This window comes from Anopheles arabiensis, chromosome 3 (genome assembly GCF_016920715.1).
Source record: "Anopheles arabiensis isolate DONGOLA chromosome 3, AaraD3, whole genome shotgun sequence".
NCBI lineage: Eukaryota > Metazoa > Arthropoda > Insecta > Diptera > Culicidae > Anopheles > Anopheles arabiensis.
This window is the reverse complement of record NC_053518.1, coordinates 4,281,542-4,300,902: the sequence shown is the minus strand read 5'-3', so window position 1 is coordinate 4,300,902 and position 19,361 is coordinate 4,281,542. Positions and strand designations below refer to the sequence as shown.

Sequence of the window (19,361 nt, the reverse complement as noted above, 5' to 3'; positions counted from 1 at the left end):
CTGTCAAATGGGTGCGTTTATCGCACGCTCCGATCCGAAAACTCAATCAGAGCTAGAAGGGGATACTAGAGAGCTTGGTCAAGAACTGCTTCTGTCCCTCAAACCCTTTTCAACCCGGGATCGGATCGGATCCCTCGGACGCAGGAATGGGAGTGAAAGCAAACGGGTTTTGTTTTTCGTTGGCTCTGGTGTGTTCTGGGCACAGCGTTCTGCAAACTGGCATGAAGAATATTCATTCTGACATCAGCCTAGCCTTCCATTTTCCTTTAACGGCAGTGGACGGGTTGTAAAGGGTTTTTTTTCCAATCTGTCGTGGAGTAGGTTGTGAAAAAAAAGAAATAAATCAGATGTTTTGCTACTAGTGGTGCGGAGAGACTACTAAATGCCTCCATGTTGTTTTACAAGGGAAAGAATGTAATCATCACGATCGCTGCTTGACAAAGATTTAAACACAACTTTTTCATTTGAACATTTAAATGTTAATTGTCCAAGAAAGTAGGAATTTGATGATCTTGTTTTATTTGAGTCAATTGCCCATTGTACGTATTGCACAAACAACATCCACAACAGTGAAACAATTACGAAAGCTTACTTTCTAACGATCAACAAACTCTCAAAACGAAAACACCGCCAAAGGAACGCGGTTCGGGGAAAAAAGGGCCCCCAAAGACAGGAAATGTCGTCCACAATCTCACGATGATAGGGAGGCAGTTCCACCGGTTGATTGTTATCCGATCCCGCACGGTGTAATGCCAATGCCCTGCTGTCCCTTCATAGACCAAAGGTCATGCTTTTGGGAAGGTAGATAGCTAACTATCTATTAAAAAGCAGTCCCTTAGGGCGGTCATAAGATGTTCATTACGGAGATGTTGGCGGGCCCTTAGAGATGGAGATGGAGACAACCACATCAAACAACAACAGCAGAAAGCCTCTAATCTGGGAAAAAGGGCGGATCGGGACGGAGATCACAAAGCACACAATCAAGCTAGTGCCACCATTTTCTTTCGATTTGTTTTTTCGTTTTTCTTTTGTCCACCATTGTACCTGATTAGACACACGGAGCTGGTATATTACGAGCGATGCCGTCCCACAGTCGCGCAATCGAGCACAGCGAGCGATCGGATGTCATTATCGCAGCATTTTTGGGATATTTATTGATCCGTTTCGGGATCATCTCATTTTAGCCACGGGGCTTTCCCTCCACTCTACGCGCATTGCCTCATTATGATACTCAACGATCAAGATCGGATTATGAGCGTGGGGCCACAATTCAAACAATTTCTCATCATCGAAAACGCTATGGAAAAGTGGTGGAAAACAGAAACAGTTGGCCCCCCGTGCTGCACAAACGCGCATTCGTTACGATGCCCAATTAGTGTTGCGGATTGGGATTTGCTCTGAGGACTGGCTAGGGAGCAAAAAGCGGGAAATATGTTTTCATATTTCACGGATACATAACTCGTTAATTTGTCTACTCTTTTTCTGCACTGGTGTCGAGTTTTATAGCTTTTACCTATTATCGATCGCCTAATGAATAGCATTATAACACGCGGACCTAAGCCACTGGAAGCGATCACAGCCGCAGCAATTTGATACCAGGATCCAGGTATCCAATTAGAGTGAAAATGAAGCCAAAAAAACAGAGCTCCGTATCCGTTCGGGACGATTTAAAATTTCCTCCGGTAGCCCACCTGCTGAAGAGGAGCTGAAAGTCGCTCGTTATCATGCGGCGATTGGTGGGCTATTTCGAACATCCATCCCAACTAATTGGCTCTGACGGGACACGGGTCATACGATGCGCGTACGATGAGCGCCGATGCCGATGAAACCTAATTAACGAAAGGGGAAACAAGACGCCAAACGCGCAACAGGCTGTACGCGGAAGCAAAAAATATTTGTTTTAAATTTCACTAAACTCTTCCGGCTGGTTAGATAACCCAGGGCGAAAGAAGCATGCCAGATCAGTTGCGTTGTCAATGTCCTAAGAAATGTGGTTTTGTGGTTACGCTTTTTCTGTGCGTGCTACGTGCAAATATTTATCTTCCGCCTGGTCTTCGTCTCAATCGGGAGAATATTAGAGGTCCAAGTTTTTGGGCACGATAATTACAATTGTTCTCTGCTGTTTTTACAATACTAAAGACATCAATTACGGGAGGGTTTCGAGTGTCACTTGTGATCATACAACGATGAGACAATAATCGAATGGTGTTCTCTCCTTTTTATGGTCAATGCTTACCTCAAAACGGCCACCATATGGCAGGTGAAGCAATGATGCGCACTTCCATTGAAATAACATCCTTTCCTGGATCAATGATGATGATGATGATGGGTAGTTTCGGTACACGATCGGACTGAAACGGGATATGGTAATTCAACGGTTAATGATTGTTATTATCGAAATGTAAAGAAAGGGTATTAAGACACGCAACTACGAAAAGCTTGTACATTTAAGCAATAGCTATGTGTTACAGGGGTAGATTTTCTTTAAAACAAGCGAAGGGCTGATGTTTAAAACAAGTCGCAGGCGAAAACAATAGAATTTTCCACAATCCGATCGCAAACGAACGAATGTAACGCCTTGCCAAGTGTAACGCTTTTAACGCATATCCAAATTTGTTGTACGAAACATTTCACATGAAGTATTTCACGGAATGAAATATTTCGATACGAATTGACCGTTTAAAATGTTTAAAATAGTATCGCAAATGTTTCAAGCTAAAATTACCCAACATGTAAAATGTTAAAAACAGTGATATAAAACTGAAACATACACCAAGCAGTTTCATTGTTTCATAAGTTTTTTTTCTCTCTAATTTATCATTTATTTTTCAAATATCATATACCTTAACTGTAGTGCTTATCGTTCGGAGTCGAAAGTATGTTTGTTTAATTTGTGTTTTACTCGCGAGTTTGCTCTGCCTCTCCTGCCCTTCTCTTCCCACGTCCTCATTCAGATCAAAATCGTCTCTCATTCCACGGTTAATACATAATCGACTGCCTATTTACACAATCACTTTAACACATTTGGAGGGCAACAAAAAACAGAACACACACAGCTCACGTTTAAATATCTCTTTCGCATTGTGGTTTAAAAAGAAGGAAAGTAACTCTTTAAACAAAAGAGCAAACTAAAGATGTAAACCAAACCAAAGACTTATTGGACATGAAATGCACTTCAGTAGCGTTTACAACTTTTCTTACTAACATTAATTATTAACAGTCAATCTTGGCGTGAGAAATGAAACCAGCCTAATTAAATGGACGAAATAAACACAAACATTAAAAGTAAACAGTACCTCTCTTTTGTCCTTGCCTACAAAGAGCAACCTAGGTAAGATCATTACGGTGCGTGGATATTTTCTTTTATACACAGTTCGCCCTCTCTCCATTTGCGCTTTGCTTTTTCTCTATAATACAACACAAATTAGCACACTTTCTACAAAAACTCCTACATTGCTCAACATTGCAATCATCTGCATAGCATCATCAACGGCAGCAGCAATATCATACCTCAAATGTAGATGATCTCGATCGATTCGCTGCGCGTGATCCAAATATTGAATTTTCCACTCCCACCACTATTATAATTGCTCCGTTTCCATTTCTTTCGCTTGCTGAACGAATTTGGAGGAATCCTCCCCGTTTCCGCCTGGTGCTTCATTGTTGCGCTACTATTGCAAGCACATTCAAACGCGTTTCGTTTCTTTATTTGTTTTCGTGTTTGTTTGTTTTCCCGGTTACCGGAAGGATGGCATTCTAAAGTATGTTTGACTTCGAGCTTCAATCTCTGCTACTCCTTACTAAATGCTTTGTTTTGTTGTTAGTTTAGTAGTTTTGTGTTGTTGTTGTGAGTTTACCACGAGCTTCATTCTAATTATCTCAGCAACGATTCATCTACTTATTAACTCACATACATGCTTCTTCTCTTCACTTGTATGCCCATTTTTCGTACTGTTCAATTAACTGTTTTCGGTTTATTTTGCTGGTGGACTTTCACTCTATCTTTTCCACCATTTTAGCTGTTACCGTGTTTCAAAGCGAAATACCATTTGCCTGCTTCCAAGTCTATGGCAAACGGAAAATGATACGTCCTTTTAAGAGATACTCGTTCCTTCCTTCGTTTGCTGCCCTTATTCCCATTTCCTGAGGAACTGTGTTTGAACATAAAAAATATATATAGATCTTTCCTTTAATTGTGTTGTGTCCGACAGAATAAAACTGTTTCTGTGCAATCGTCGTGACTTCATTGCCGTGTGTTTGTCTCCTTCTAAACCTAATCGACGTTAGAAATTATACGTACATCTGTCCCCGGTTGCCCCGGTGAGTCTGTCAGCGTGTTTACGTGTGTGAATGGGTGTGTGTGTGTATGTATATATATGTGTAAAAAATACTTCATTTTCTGTTCTAGCTGGGCACAAATATCTTAATGTTGTTCATCGTTTGAGGCGTTTTGTCCGCTAGTTCTTTTTTATTCCTTCAGTCAGTTCCTGCCCATTTACTCCTACACTCATAGCTGCGCTTCTCTCTTGTCCCTAGGTCCTACGGCTACGTGCATACACAGTTTGGTAGCACTCGATTTAATAAATATATCAATCCTTACCAACGTCCGATGGTGAAGGTATTACCAAAGATCGATTCACACCTTCCTGGGATGGAAGGAATGCAAACGTCATCGCACAACATGCCCAAACATTGTTCTCCCTTTGCAAACATCACATCTTTAAGATCCAATCCAAGAATATCTTCGCCCTATCCGTTCACCTACTGATAGGTACAACTTAAGTAAAAGCAAAACTCTCTCTAACCTATAATAATGTGCTCCTTCATCGTGGTGTACAATGAGGAAATTAACTCTATGAAATGTGATCCAGAATATACATGAAAAGTTGGCCTGTTTGAATGACGTTCGCTCTTTCTTAAAAGGTGAAGTCACATACGATGCATAAGATTCATAATGCACCGCCTCATTTCCTTCTGTTTCCGTGAATGATCCACCCAATTTCTCAACTATCTTCTCCTTATATCCTTCCGATCGGTAGCAGTGGCATCAAGGACACCAACAACTGCACCTTTTAAAAACGGTATAAAAAGAGAAATCTTCTTTCTGTCTTAACGTAAATCCGTACTCCACGGTCACTTCCAGTTCGTCCACTTTGTGATACGTCATTCAATTCATAAAACCAATGGAAAGGCAAATCAATCTACTGTTCTACACTTTAATGTCCTACTATGTACAAAAGAGGTTTGTTGGGCGGCATTTAAACGCAAATAAAAAAAGGGGCCGGGGTTTTGTACAGCAAAAAAAAAAACCAATCGACCAATGTCCGTACACATTAATCATTCCTGTCTATCTCTCTCTGCTGCTCCCTTGTCTCACTAATATCTTACTGTGTCACGAAAGGAAAAGAAAACTAACCTATAAAACTAATATACGAATGGCCTTATCGATGTGTTTGTGATGTAGAGGGAGAGACAGTTGCGATACAGTTGTTGGTAGTAGAAAGTATCAGGTGCCCCTGCGGACCGTTGCCTTTGTGTGTCTAAATCGTGTCACCTCCTTCCCTGCTGCCCTTTGTCAAGTTGTTCGATGTGTTCCAAATCACACTAATTATATTCACACAGTGTATACTTTTTCTGTGTAGTTTCTCTGCCGCCTGTCAACTCCAGAACGCTGCGGCGGACACAGTCTTATTTCTCTGGTTCTCTCTGGGGTCTATAAATAACGCGCGCACGTGTTGTAATACATGTTGTACTGTGTACTATCCTCTCTAGCTGTCTCTTGCCTCTCCCTACCATTACTCAATGCTTGCCACCATTGTCTCTGTTCGGTGTAGCAAAGTTTGCTACACCTGATCATTATCGTTGGCAGCATTATCCTTACCAACCGTACTACTGCTGCGTCCAGCGTCCAAATCATAATCGTTCTTTTCTGGGGATCGCTCATCACCGCTACTACCACCTTGCTCCATCCAATACTGTTGTTGGTTTGGCAGTAGCGACGTTGAAGTGTAGGAAGAGGATGGAGTCGGTTGCGTTGGCGTCGGAGAAGAAGATGGCTGTAGTTGTGCCGATGGTGACGAAGGTGGTGGAGGAAGCGGAGGCGTTAGAAACGTTCCCGTGTCTTCCGATGGTTTGGCGTCCATCTCGACCTCCTTGCCGGATGTGGTGGTGCTGCCACGGGAAGTGGGATGCGGTTGATGCAGCTGATGGTATCAAGAGTGCTTGTCCGTCAAGTCAGCCCATCGTTGCTCGAAGAACTTGCGCATACCGTGCCCGGCAATGCCGACAGGTGAGTCATCTTCGTTGAAGACTTCACAGTTGTCGAAAATTTGCCGCACGTCTGCTATAAAGTCTTCGCGTGATTTATATCTATAAAAGTGGGAGGAAGGAATGTCAGCGTTAAGCATAAAGCAAAGCATTTTAACAATGTTTTTCTTTACTCACACTAAATCCTGGAGGCGTTTCTTAATCGTCGAAAGATCCATCGGGCTTTTGATGACCTTACGATACGTCGGAAACTGTTTGGTGTTTACCGGCAGCAAAAATGGCCACGAGTCTTCGTGAAGCTACATGAAAGACAGCAAAAGAGCATTATAAACAACTGATAAAAAAAGCCTTCCATTTCATTCCACGAATTACCTCCATTTCCTCCAGGATGGTTTTGCAGACGGCCAACTCTTTCAGCAGTCTTTTGGTGGCCTTCTTCTCCTGCTTGGCACGCTCCTTCGCTTCGTCGCGTTCCTTCGACCGCTCCTTGCGCTGGTGGTCGCTAATACTACTGCTGCTACTGCTACTGCTGCCCGCCAGACACAGCGAGTCCTTCACCGGCGACGGTCGCGGTTGATACTCTTCCGACGAGTCACCACCACAGCTGCCCTCCTCTGCCTCGTGCCCGCCGGGTGTACGATCGCTGTCCAGATAGCTTGTCGAGCTACCGGCTGCATTCATCGCGTTGCTTGAAGGTGAATAAAATTCACCACCACCAGCGGCGGGAACGGGCGATTCCGATGACGCTTCGATTTGATCGTCCACTTCAGCGGGGGATTCCTGCTGATCTGGCTCACACTCCGATGTGCTTTGTGCGTGGGTGTAGCCTTCGGAGGCGGAATATTGTGCTGCCTCACCGGAAGCGACGTAATCCGACTGTGCTTCTTGTTCTACTGTAGCCGCGCTGGTCGCGCTACTTTCGACCGGAGTTGGATAATACGGTTGCTGTGGCGGAGCTGGCGGAGCTAGGGCTGGCCCAACCGAGGTTGAAGGTTGTTGTTGCTGATAGTACTGCTGATAGTATTGCTGCTGCTGCTGCTGTGCTTGCTGTTGACCGTACAGCGCCATCGTTTCGTTCGGCACCGGGGGATGACACATGGCGTAGTTGTTCGCATCAACCAAGGGTGCCCCGCCATACTGTTGCGGATGTGATGGTGGTGGTAGTGGTTGCTGTGGATGTTGCTGCTGCTGCTGCTGCTGCTGGAGTTGATGATGGTAAGCCGATGATGTTGAGGGTGTTGCTGGTGCCGCTGGCATCGGTACTCCCGGCACGCTGCTATGCGGTGGCTGTAGATGTTGTGGCGCCGACGATTCTTCATGACTCGTGGACGCTATTGAATGTGCTGGACTGTATTAATTGGGTTCTCTTTAATATCTTCTAAATTGTTCTCATCTTTACGACAACGATCATGTGTGTTAGGCCGCGTGCGGTTCCCCCCACACGGTTGGCGGAACCACAGCGAAAGCGAAAGCGGTTTCGATTGGTTAAAGGTTACACCAAGAAAACAAACCCCTCCCAACTACACCAGACAGTGAGTGTGTATGTGTGTGGTTGTAGGGGACAACACAAGCACAAGATGAGCAAATCATAAAGAGAGAAGCGGCTGCACAATGGTACGAGAAACACGTGTGTGTATGTGTCTCATGATCAACTGTGTTTGTTAATTGGAAATGAAATGATGAGCGTTTTAGTGTGTGAATAGAGAGAGAGAGAGCGAGTGACTGTGGCTGTGAGTGTGAATTGTGCGTGCAGGGCACGGGTGTTAGGATACAACAACAAATAGCTACCTTAACGGGGTCGTTGCGATATCCTCGTGGGACGAGTTGAGCGACTGGTTCTGCGAGCTGTTGAGCGAGCTGTTCAGCAGCGACTGGGAGCTGTTGTTGGTGGTGCGTTCCTTCGGCTTACGCTGCGGCTTCTTCTTTGGCGGTGCCTTTGCAACACAGTTCTGGCAGTACCATTTGCCTCGGGGATACTGAAATGATAGGACCAAAAAAGCATTACGTTAACATTTATCCTCAATTCCATCTTTTTCCCTTCAAACTCTTACCTTCAGCATCGGCGGTATGTAACAGTCCTGATGGTAGGCCCGTGGACACAGCTCACAGTAGACCATCTTGCCGAGCGGCGGTGGTCGTAGTCCTCCACAAACTATACACTTCCTATCACCAGTAGCTTTGTTTTTACACTCAAAACAATACCTAAAACGCAGCAAACACAGAGAAGGTTAGCATCGTGGGGTAGAATTACCATTTAACAAACACTTACCAATCACCGTCCGGAATCTTGTCCATGCGTGGCTTGAAGCAGTAGGTGTGGTAGCCCCGGTCGCAGCCGTCGCACAGCAGCAGCTTGTCCTCGGACTCTCCCGATTGACAGAACTGACAATTCTGCAATAGAAGGGAAGTCAATTTGGATTTCGAGAGAGTTTTCTTCTTCGGTTTGCCATTGGCCGCGTTGCTGCTGCCGGTGTTCATCGTCTCTGTTGCCGCCGTCATCGCCGAGCACTCCCAGGAGGATCCCGAGATGTTAGTAGTGGTAGTGGAGGTGGTAGTAGTAGTAGTAGTATTGTTATTAGAAGCAGTGCCTTTCTTGCTGGCCGGCGAATCTTGCTGGTTTGCGCTTGCAGCTGCACCGCCGCTCTTCTTCTTGCTTGACTTGCTCGTCGCCTTTTTGCTTCCATTCTTACCCCCCTTCGTGCATTGCTAAACAATCAATCATCAGCGATCAGCACACCATCAATGATCATGCGACAAGCGTAGCATTATTTCATAAAAAAGATGACGGTGGAGATCAGCGACATGGGATCCCACGTCATCAGTCCAAAATTGCGATTGATTCGCAGCGCCAGAAAATGAGGGGGTTCATCATTACCGCCATTATCAAAATCCCAATCCCAGTTAATAGCAAGGAAACACGGGAAACACATTCATCAACGACAGCAAACGAAGGGTGCACAGCGCCAAGCAGTTGTGGAGTTGTGGGCCCGTTTCGCCAAACGAATAGATACAAGTAAGAAGAAGTAAGAGAAAAAAACACCAAAAACAGAGCACATTGCACAATTTTCATCAGAATGAAAAAGAAAGAAAATGATAAAGAAAGAAAAACAGCAATCAGTATCAAAAGCAAAAACGAGCAGCCGCCCGAAAAAAACGGGTGAGCGTAAAAAAACAACAACAATGAAAACATTCATTCACGACACAACCAAACCAAACGAGTACATGGAATAGAACGGTTACAAAACAACTGAACTGACAAAACAACAATCATAAAATAAAACATGTTCCAACAAAACAACTAGATGCAAACCAAAATATCATGCCATGAGAGAATACAGAAAAAGGAGTGCTTTGTAACAATTGTATATAAAAATCATGCTAGAATCGGTGCAAAGCAGTCAAAACAAACACACACACACACACACACAAACAGCACTAAGAACATGCAACGCACACGTCAAACAGGGTAAGAAGGAATGGTTAAGCAAAGCGGGAAAGTAGATGGTCCTGCTATCTGTATCGTAGCCGGACAACGGTGTTGATGACGACGACGAGACGGCGGCAACAAAGACGATGATGGATGGACCACTCAAGGCCAGTAGATATACTGCTAGCTAATATAAACGTCATTCTCGGAAACCCAAAACTCCCGTACCCTTTTGAGTTGGGCCGAAATCGTACAATAACAACATCATCCCAGTGAAACAGTTACACGTGTACGATTCTTAGCACAAGGTACAGAGAAAAGTATTGACTGGGAGACACGCACACCACAAAAGACCAACGGTACACAAACATCACACCAAAACACACACAACCCCAAACTCTTGTGTACTTTGCGGGTGGTGCTCAAAACATTATATACACACACACGCACACCATCCTCCAGAAAGGATCCTACTACACTACGTACCGCTTTCATGATGCTCTTGTCCCAGGCGACGCACGATTCCAGCACGTACAGTGCCATCGAGAGTTGAGCGGTAGTGACGGATCGTTCTACTGCGTCGCGCCATGACAGCAGACCTGTTGGGAAGAAGGAAATGCGTTAGTCAACTGTCCACTCCACTCCATCATCTTCTTCGCCGCGCGTCTTTCTTACCTTTCGGGAGATTCTCATCCTCGGCGGAACTGTTCGAGCAGTTGGACAGGTTCGAGACGTTGTTCTGATTGCTGTGCGACTCCTGCTGCGCAATGACCGCCATCTGCGCCTCGGTGGTGCTGTGGATGGGAGACCCAAAGAAGCAAATTCACGAGGTATTACAATCAACCGACACGCCGTGCGGAAAGCACCCCGTTTTTCCACACCCCCACCACCCGTTCCGCCCCACCCACACCCACTGTCCCCCTGTCGCTCTCCAGATCATACTCACTTGATTCCCAGCGGTGGCTTGAGGTAGCGCCGTTCGATGGCCGCTTCCAGCCCGAGGATGCGCTCGCGCAGCATCTCGATCGTCACGTCCTCCACCACCCCGTTCTCGCTGTCGCCCTCGCGCTGCGGCATCTGCCAGCCCTTCACCTGCATCGAGGCGCTCGCCACCTTGTCCTCCATCGCTTCGATCTGGTCGAGCAGTGCGACCTCGACTCGCCGCGCGATGGACGGGTTCCAGGCGTTCCATGCTTCCGGCTCGATGTACCCGTTCGGTGGCGGTGCTGCCCGCGGGTGCGACACATGGTGCGGCGTGGTCAGGTTCACGCTTTCCGCCAGCGACTCCAGCAGGCTCTGGCGCAGCAGCCGCTCCCGGACGCCGCGCGGATTCAGCGCCTTGATCAGCTCGTTCAGCTCCTCGATGTCGTTGATCTTCCACCAGCCGTAGCGAAACTCACGCGGCACCACCTGCGGTTCGGTTTTCTGCGGTGCACCGTGCTGCTTCACGTCCTCCAGCTGCTTCTCCTCTTCCGGTGTCATCTGGAGCGGTTGGAACTGGTCGCACTGCACGTACGCGGTCAGATTCGACAGGGTAAGCGTCATGTACGCCGGCAGCGAAAAGTTCCCATACTCTTCCGGATCGGCCGTCTCCTCCGCCATCATCTCCGCCCGCAACCGGATCTGGTTCGGGTGGTGCTGGCTGTACGAGTACTCGATCGTTTCCCGCTTGAACGCCGGCTTCATGTCGGACAGCTGCAGCGGTTCGGGGCGACTCTTCTTGGCGATCACCTCGTTGATCTCGTCATCATCCAGCCCGGACATGGACAGAATTGACTCGTTCGGGAAATGGATCTCGACGCCCTTCTCCAGCGGCACGCTGAAGAACTGGATGTTGTTGCCAATGTCCCACCGGTTGCCCTGAATCTGGCAGATCTCGCGGCACGTGATGTTGGTGAAGATTTGCCGCGCCAGAGAGGCGGGCGTGCTGCCGTTTATCGTCGGCAGCGGACATTCCGTGCTCGAGAGCGGCAGCTCCTTGTCCACGATCGAGAACCAACGGTTCAGCAGCTGATCGCTAAACTCTTTCTCCTGCTTCGTGTCGGTGTTGCGCAGGTAAAGGTAGCTGCCCGGCGTGATCGGAGCACGGACCGCACAGTTGTTGCTGTCTTCGTCCTTGACCTCGATCATCTCAACGTCGCTGCCGTACGAGATCACCGAGGAGGTGGTCGTCGTCGTGCGCGGCTTACGATCAACTCCACCATTATCGCCGGCCGCGATCATTGGTTTGCAATCGTTCGCACTGCCGTGGTTTCCACGCGCTCCCGTCACTATCTCCTCGTCGTCGTCCACCTCCTGCAGCTGACACTCGACCAACTCGCCCGGATCACGCATCTCGACTCCATTTTCCATCAGTTTTGGCTTCATATCACAGTTCATGCTATCGGTCAGCGTCGTTGACCCCTTGTTGTCGTGCTCCGTCTTGACACCTTCGCACGGTGCCGTCGGCATCCGATCGCCACTCTCCGTATCGTCATCGGGGATGGTGATCGTGGGCGTTTCCTCCTGTACCATCGTCACGTCATCGTCATCTTCGGGCGTGGCTGCCGATGCTCCCGACCCCCCCGTAGGCTGATGGGGCGACACGTTCACACCACCAATCTGATTATTCACTTCCACCGTTTTCGTTTCATCGTGATCGTTGCCCTTCTGTACGAGGATCGCTGTCGGAATTGAATCCTCAATGTCCATAAGCTGATCGTCGGACTTCTTGGGTGTTGCGTTATGGTTCGGGGCGCCTTCCGCCGATTGGCCATCTTCCACCGATTTGTGGTTCTCCTGTTGCGCTTCATCCTGCTTCTGGCCATGGCCTTCTCCGTCCGCGTTGCCATTTGATCCATTATTGATCTCGCTCGAGGACCCGGTACAATCCTCTCCCGTACCCTCACGAGTAGCGGATTGTCCATTTGCACCATTATCGCCATTGCTAGCGCCTTCCTTTTGCACAACTTCCGGCTCTTCGATGATTTTACAATCATCGGACTGTGAATCAGCAGTACGACCATCCTCCAGCGCTGGCCCATTGCTGAAGCTCGTACGCGAACAGTCGTCCTCATCGTCTGGCCCGTCCTCTTCCTCATCATCACCATCATCCTCATCGTCAGCGGCATCGTTAAACCCACCGGCAGCACTGCCATGATTGCCACGGAACGATTCCCCACCCTCGGAGGTGGTGCGTTGCTTCTTTTTCTTCTTCTTCAACTTTTTAAGCGACACCGATGAGCAACGCTTTCGCTTTCGATCCTCCGTGGGCTGCAGTTCCTGTTTCGTGCCCTGTGCGTCAGCGATAATTTCAGGCTTAACCGCATCAACTTCACCTTCCTCTTTCTTGCACTCTGCTGCTGCAACATCTTCCGCTGGATCCTGCTTCACTGCGCTCTCGGGCTTGATGGCTGGCGCATACTTCGGCACGTAGTCGGGCCGGCTCTGCACTTCTTCGAGCGCATTCTCATACCGATACATCTCAGGCTGGGTTGATTCCATCGCCTCGACGTAGATGCCACCACACTTGCCCAGATTCCAGTACCGACGCCAGTACCGATCCTGTCCGAAGCATTTCACCCGCAGCTGGTTCAGTGCGTTCTCCAGCTGCTGCTTGTTCTGGAAGGACGTTTCCAGAATCTTGTCATACTTCCGCTGCGCCTCTTCCGCTGTCAAATGGGCGTCCTCGTCCTCCTCCAGCTGAGTGCCTTCGCTCTCCAGATCGCTGTTGTCTTCGTCCGCCCGATCACCGCATGTGCTGTGATCGTTGATCATGGACTTTGACAGCAAGTCCAACTCCGACGCGGAGTTGTTCGATTGATTCTGATGCACTTGCGGTGTCTGCTGCTGGTGCTGTGACGGTTGCTCGCCGCCGTTGGTCATTTCGGCGGTTAGTGGTTTGCCGGGAATGTTGAACACACCGCCGTTGGGCGTCTCACCACCCACCTCGCCCATCTTCACTGGGCTTTCCTCAGGCGTTGAGGGTACAGATATCGTCTGTATTTCGCCTCCAGCCATGTGACGCATACCCAGTGCCGAAATGTCCATACCGGGTGGCGGTATTTCCCCTGGCTCTAGCTGCATGATCGCCTTGTTGTGCTGCTGCATTACAGGATGCACGATGGCGTGCTGCGATGGTGGCGGTGGTGGTGGTGGAGGTGGTATGGTTGGCGGAGCGTGATGTTCCTCCGGCAGTGGATGATGTGCGCTAGGACCGTTTCCTTCGATCCGAGTAGAACAACCATCACCGGCAGGCGTAGGAGCGTCGATACCATTCAGAGATTCGGTGTGATTTTGATTGAGTGAGCTGGACTCGGACGGTTCCACCGATGACATATCCATTGGTTCACCCGATTCTGGCGCAGCGGTAGCTTCTAGCTTTGACTGGCCATTTTCTTCCCCTTCCACCTCGGACGATGTGGGGATAGTGTTTGGGCAGGAATCTTCCGTCACTGTACACGTTACCGGCATTGGGACGATTTCTACAACGTCATTATCGTCATCATCATCGTCATCATCAGTCTTATGTCCTTCCGCACCGAAATCTTTCTTGTTAACAATTTCACCTTCTTCCAGCTCTCCCTGCCCACTTGCTCCTTCGGCCGGTGGGACGGAATTGAATCCTTCCCCTTCAACTGGTGGCGCCGACTCCTTCTCCGTACCGTTCTCAACCACTTCACACTCACTGTCAACCGCTGTGGCATCAGTTTCACCTGCCGGAAGCTTAGTCTCTCCCTCGGCTGCTAACGCTGCTTCTTCTGACGACGCGGTCGCTGTTGAAGCTGCTGCCTCGGCTGCTGCTGCTGCGGCTGCTTCCGCTGCTGCTGCTGCGGCCGCCATTGCCGCGGCCTCTTCCGCACGTTTCGCTTCTTCGGCTGCCTTCATGGAGAGTGATTTCTCCAGCGCTGCTTGCTGTGCCTTCTCGTACTGCTCCAGCCGCTGTTTGCGAGCTACCAGCATCTTGTACTTTCGGATTTTGTTGTCCAGCAGGTACCGTTCCTTTTTGAGTTGCGCTTGCGCCTCCAGACTGCTGTCGATCTGCTTGCAGACGGCTTTGTTCATGAGCAGATCGTTGCACAGCATGGCCAGTATTTCCGTCTTGGTGGTTGGGTTGAGCGCCACGAACGGTTTGTCCTTCAGCAGCTCGGACAGTTTGTAGCGTGCGTTCTCGGCCAGCAGCTCGTAGAACTGGGAGTTCTTCGTGCTGCACATCTTGAAATCCTCGTCATTGACTAGATGATGCTTGGACGGGGCGTCACGATCGCGCTCGAGATTGATGCCGGACTGTAGCTTCACCTCGCCGGTGGCCACCGCGTACAGATAGATGCGCAATATTTCCGACACGTTCGTGTGCGTGATGTCCGCCTGGCGTAGCGTTTGGCCGAGCAGTGTCGTATGGCGGCCTGGATTGGGGATGCCCGGATCTTCTATTGCGCACACAAGGAGATGTGTCATCACAGACAGCAGCTCTTCCTCGGCATCGATCGCGTTCTCCGACGTTAGTGCGAGATGCAAAGATTGCAAATTGGGCAGTGACTCCATGTCTAAACCAACGAGAACACGGGTACGATCGATTAAAATGGCCGTTCTATAGCATGAAACACAAACAAATTAGGAACACTATACTCACCGAATCCAAGCGTTTCGCCAAAGTTGTGCAAGAACTCAAACACCATCAGCAGATCAGCATACCCAGTACCCGTCAGCTTGAGGCCAGGAATTCTTGAGAAAGAAGGCAACACCGTTTGATCCACGATTTCGGAGTCCTCTTGAGGTTTTCTGTGAAGATCAACAATCAATGTGAGATCCATTCCGCTAGAGATCTTACCACACCGTTCCACTTACCTCAATTCGGCTAGAATGTTTGTGTCCCGCTTTCTCATCACGAGTTTCTTCTCCCGTTGGATCAACTTATCCAGAATCACCTGCAATCCCAAACAAAAATCAAAATTACAAAATTAATGAAATGATTGAAATGAAGTCACAATGAACCAATGACCCTTACCTGGTGTTTCTTCTTTTCCTTCTCTTCGAATTTGCGACGCAGCTCTAACTGTTTTATCAGGGCCATATGTTGCCTTCGTCTTTCACGTTCCTGGAAAGCGAACAAATAATGAATTCTCAAGTTTTCCGTTGCGGTTACGTCGCAGATTTCTTACCATTTCCATTGCATACATCAACTCCTTCTGCTTGGCAAGTTCCTAAAATTAGATCAAGTCATAAAATCATTAGCACTATGTATGTAAACGTTATGGTTACGGCATTACAGGAAACACAAAAGGATGTTACAAACACAAGAGGAAACAGAAACAAACATAAGCTTGGGAGGGATTTCCTTTTTTTCTTTTGGTCTAACGTGCACGGTACTATTCTTGTTTAATAACTTGTGACCTACATTCATTGGAGCTATCTACAACTAGAGAGAGAGATTGTTGTCCTCAGTAAAATATTGAAACAACATAAGAAAGGCTTTGAAGATAACAAACAAAGAATTATATCGCACAAGAGAAACTTAGAAACAATAAGCTGTTACAACATAAATAAGGTAGACAAGGATCAGGAGTAGTACATCACAAATTGACAAAGATCATGAAGGAAACGAAACGAGAGACACATTTACAAACACACACACACAGGAACAAATGATGTCTATAGTTCATCTATTGGACGGGGTTAACTCTGTACAAACTCTGATGTCTGAGATTACGGATACACAAGCCAGCTAACAAACACACACACGCAACATGGTGAAACACAATTTTGACAACGGGAATGAGCAAGTCACTTGCTGTGGGTTAACGAAGATCTTAGTACCTGTTCCTTCTGCAGAAGTGCCTGCTGTCGTTTCTGTTCTTTTTCCTGCCAGAAGCACAATCAATTTTTGTGTGACAATTTCGAACCATTCATCCGATTTAAGACCAATTCGAAACAGACAAGAGATTCGGGGTTGGCCACATTCAAATTTATAAGAAATGAAAGGAAAAAAACCAAACATTAAGAGTACATATTTCCAATAAATCATGTTCGAAATGATACTCTCAATACGCTTAAAATAAGCAATTCTGAACACCTTTCAAAGAAATTGACTTCATCTTAATGCATAACTTTACGTACCTGTGCTTTACGCGCAGCTTCCTCCGCTTTCTGTCGTGCAAGCTCCTCTTCGCGCTTCTTCTTTGCCTATTTCGAAGGAAAACAGTAACATTTAAATACGACATCCAACATATTTGTATATTTGTTCGTCTTTACCTCTAGTGCCTGTTGATTTTTCAGTTCCCTCTCTTTGCGCTGCTGCTCCAAGCGTTCATTCCGTTCAGCTTCCTTTGCCTGTCGTGCCTGAAGAAATACCACAAAAGTAAGTCCCAATTCCTGCCCAAGTTTTCCTCTCACTAAACTTACCTTTTCCTTATTTTTGTTCATCTCTTCCTTGGCCAACTTCTTTGCGTCCCGCAGTGCCTGCTGTTGCTTGGCGATTTCGATCCTCTGTTCTACACCGAGTCCCGCATGCCGGGTGAACATTTTCAGATCCTCCAGCCGGCGTGCCACCTCAACGTCCGTCATCTTGATGAACTCCCCGTCCGTCGCGTACGGCAGTGGGGCAGGTTGCAGGAACGTACCAACGATGGCCTTCGCCGAGAAGCTAAAGTTATCGCGACTCAGATCCTTCGGTTTAAACTGATCTAGATACTATAGTGCGAGAGAAGGAAAGAGAACGTGTTCAGTGTCGGTTGCAGTTTCACCTCAAATTATGCGTTTTCAATGCAACTTACCAGCTGAATTTGATTCATGCCCTTCATCTTGTTCACGCTCTGCGGTGGGTAGTAGTACACATCACCCTTGATGTGTCCGTTTCTCGTGAGCCCGCGAATCACCGTCTCTCGGCGCCAACCCTTCTCGAGCGGAACGCGAAGCTCCTTCAAGTTAATGTGCTCCTCGCCCTCCGACTCGGACATGCCGCTCTCGGAGATGCTTTCGGTGTCGGTGTTGGTGTTGGAGGTGCTATTGTCCATCGATTGGTTTCGACTCGCCTCAAGCATTGCCTGGCGTAGCTTTTCCTATGGAAACAGAGCAGATTCGATGGTTAACGAACTGAGAAGAACAGAGCGATTCATCAGCGATTTGAAATCGATTTGGAACTTACAATTTCTGCATCCTGTGTCAGCAACTGCTGGGCAGTCAGTGGCTTCGAGCCAACGGCACGGCTCTGCGCCAACAGGGAGGCAACGGTGTTCTTCTTCGGCTTGGACACACCTCGGCCCAGATTGCGTGGACGGCCTTCCTTGAATTGAGCTGCATTAGCCATGAAAAGGAATAAGAATTCTGGCATTAATTTTCCGCAACTACAACGCATGCGTTACTTCAATCTATCTTCTAGTAAGCGATCAATTGTGTGCAAGCGCGTGTATTGTTACAATCGTGTTTAACATTGCACGATAAGTAATGGAGTGAGAAATCGTGTGGCAGAGACAGTGTGTGTATTATTAGAACAAGAAGCGTCGGGATATTCAACATTGGGTTTTTGTTTTGCGTCAAGCAGGATGCAAATGCACTCCGAAACGATGATTGTGATGAAACGAAAAGGCCTGGACAGATGTTATAAGCGATTTCATGCAAATTTCGCTTCTTTCCTTGTTAGATGTTCCCCTAAATACATGCTTTCCCTGTCCATTCTCTTTCCATCTAGATGAGAGATTATTTTTGTCGTATGTTCTATCGTTTAGGTCCGAAACGTTTTCCAGTTATCAACATGAAGAACACATGATTGATCATCCCCCTCTTACGTTTTTGCATTACTAAAGCAGCGCGGGATATTGTGAAAGAGGGAAAGGAACCGAGAGCACAGGAAAGTAGCGCGTAGGGAAAATGGAAAATGTTCAGTAAAAGATACTAACATCCGCCGCTGAGCGATGCGTAATCGTACTCCTCGTAATTGGAGATTTTCAAAAGCTCCGACAGTGAGCTGTTGAAGCCCAGCTGAGCCGCCATCAGCTGATGGTTGGCGGCATTGGCAGCAGCCGTGGCCGAGGACGAAGCGCCACCGGCGGCGCTACTGCTGCCCCCGGCAATGCCCCCACCGCTTCCGCTGCCACTGCTACCGCCGCCGCTGGTGGTTGTGTTGGAGGTGGTGGTGATGGTATTGGTACACGTGCCGGTCCCAACCGACGCCATCAGCAGGGAGTTGAGCGTGCTGGTGCTGTTCGTACCGGTGCCCAGACCTGCACCGGTCGAGACCGGTGCGGCCGCAGCGTATGCGGCTGCTGCCGACGCCAGGCTCATGTTGACACTCCCGTCCAGGCCGAGGGGACCGGCCCCGAGTGCGGCAGCGGCAGCGGCCGCCGCTGCCGCTGCTGCAGCCGCCGCATTGCGACGGTTTTTATTGTCGGACTTTCGACGCGCTGTTTTAATTTTTAGGGGTTTGGTACGAAATTACGTCCATTTTAACGTTCCAAGGATCGAAACAGTTGATCAAAGAGAGAAGAAAATGGAAAAATAGAGTCACAAAGGATACAAACAAAGACTAATAATGGGGTTTGCTAGGTGAATGGAAGATTGAAATCATAAGCGAGGATCATCTCAGGAATGTCCTGAGACAAACTGAGAGATTACTAGAAGAAATATCAAACCAGTAAAATCTCACACTTAGGTTCGGCTTCAAAGGTCTTGAGAACTTATTTCTGACATGTGC

The 19,361-nt window shown here is 48.0% G+C and overlaps 1 protein-coding gene across 15 annotated transcripts in view; it reads right to left on the bottom strand.

Annotated features, from left to right (window-relative positions):
* Nucleotides 1–4,468: 4,468 nt before the first annotated feature.
* The window catches only part of LOC120904492, a 68,714-nt gene continuing 53,821 nt past the window's right edge, over nucleotides 4,469–19,361 (bottom strand). For 11 of the 15 annotated variants that reach the window (XM_040314505.1, XM_040314504.1, XM_040314508.1 and 8 more), the window contains 20 exons: nucleotides 18,568–19,071; nucleotides 17,817–17,965; nucleotides 17,446–17,730; nucleotides 17,075–17,362; nucleotides 16,925–17,011; nucleotides 16,790–16,855; nucleotides 16,490–16,534; nucleotides 15,835–15,876; nucleotides 15,681–15,770; nucleotides 15,521–15,600; nucleotides 15,306–15,454; nucleotides 10,641–15,219; nucleotides 10,370–10,503; nucleotides 10,181–10,293; nucleotides 8,537–8,658; nucleotides 8,319–8,469; nucleotides 8,056–8,243; nucleotides 6,640–7,615; nucleotides 6,445–6,566; nucleotides 4,469–6,369 (listed from right to left, as the gene is read on the bottom strand). In XM_040314505.1, coding sequence (XP_040170439.1) covers nucleotides 6,213–6,369; nucleotides 6,445–6,566; nucleotides 6,640–7,615; nucleotides 8,056–8,243; nucleotides 8,319–8,469; nucleotides 8,537–8,658; nucleotides 10,181–10,293; nucleotides 10,370–10,503; nucleotides 10,641–15,219; nucleotides 15,306–15,454; nucleotides 15,521–15,600; nucleotides 15,681–15,770; nucleotides 15,835–15,876; nucleotides 16,490–16,534; nucleotides 16,790–16,855; nucleotides 16,925–17,011; nucleotides 17,075–17,362; nucleotides 17,446–17,730; nucleotides 17,817–17,965; nucleotides 18,568–19,071 — 8,327 coding nt within the window. In that variant the 3' untranslated portion in view covers nucleotides 4,469–6,212. Of the gene's footprint in view, nucleotides 6,370–6,444; nucleotides 6,567–6,639; nucleotides 7,616–8,055; nucleotides 8,244–8,318; nucleotides 8,470–8,536; nucleotides 8,659–10,180; nucleotides 10,294–10,369; nucleotides 10,504–10,640; nucleotides 15,220–15,305; nucleotides 15,455–15,520; nucleotides 15,601–15,680; nucleotides 15,771–15,834; nucleotides 15,877–16,489; nucleotides 16,535–16,789; nucleotides 16,856–16,924; nucleotides 17,012–17,074; nucleotides 17,363–17,445; nucleotides 17,731–17,816; nucleotides 17,966–18,567; nucleotides 19,072–19,361 lie in introns of those variants that run through there. The other 4 variants (XM_040314513.1, XM_040314514.1, XM_040314517.1 and 1 more) reach the window with 4 other exon arrangements.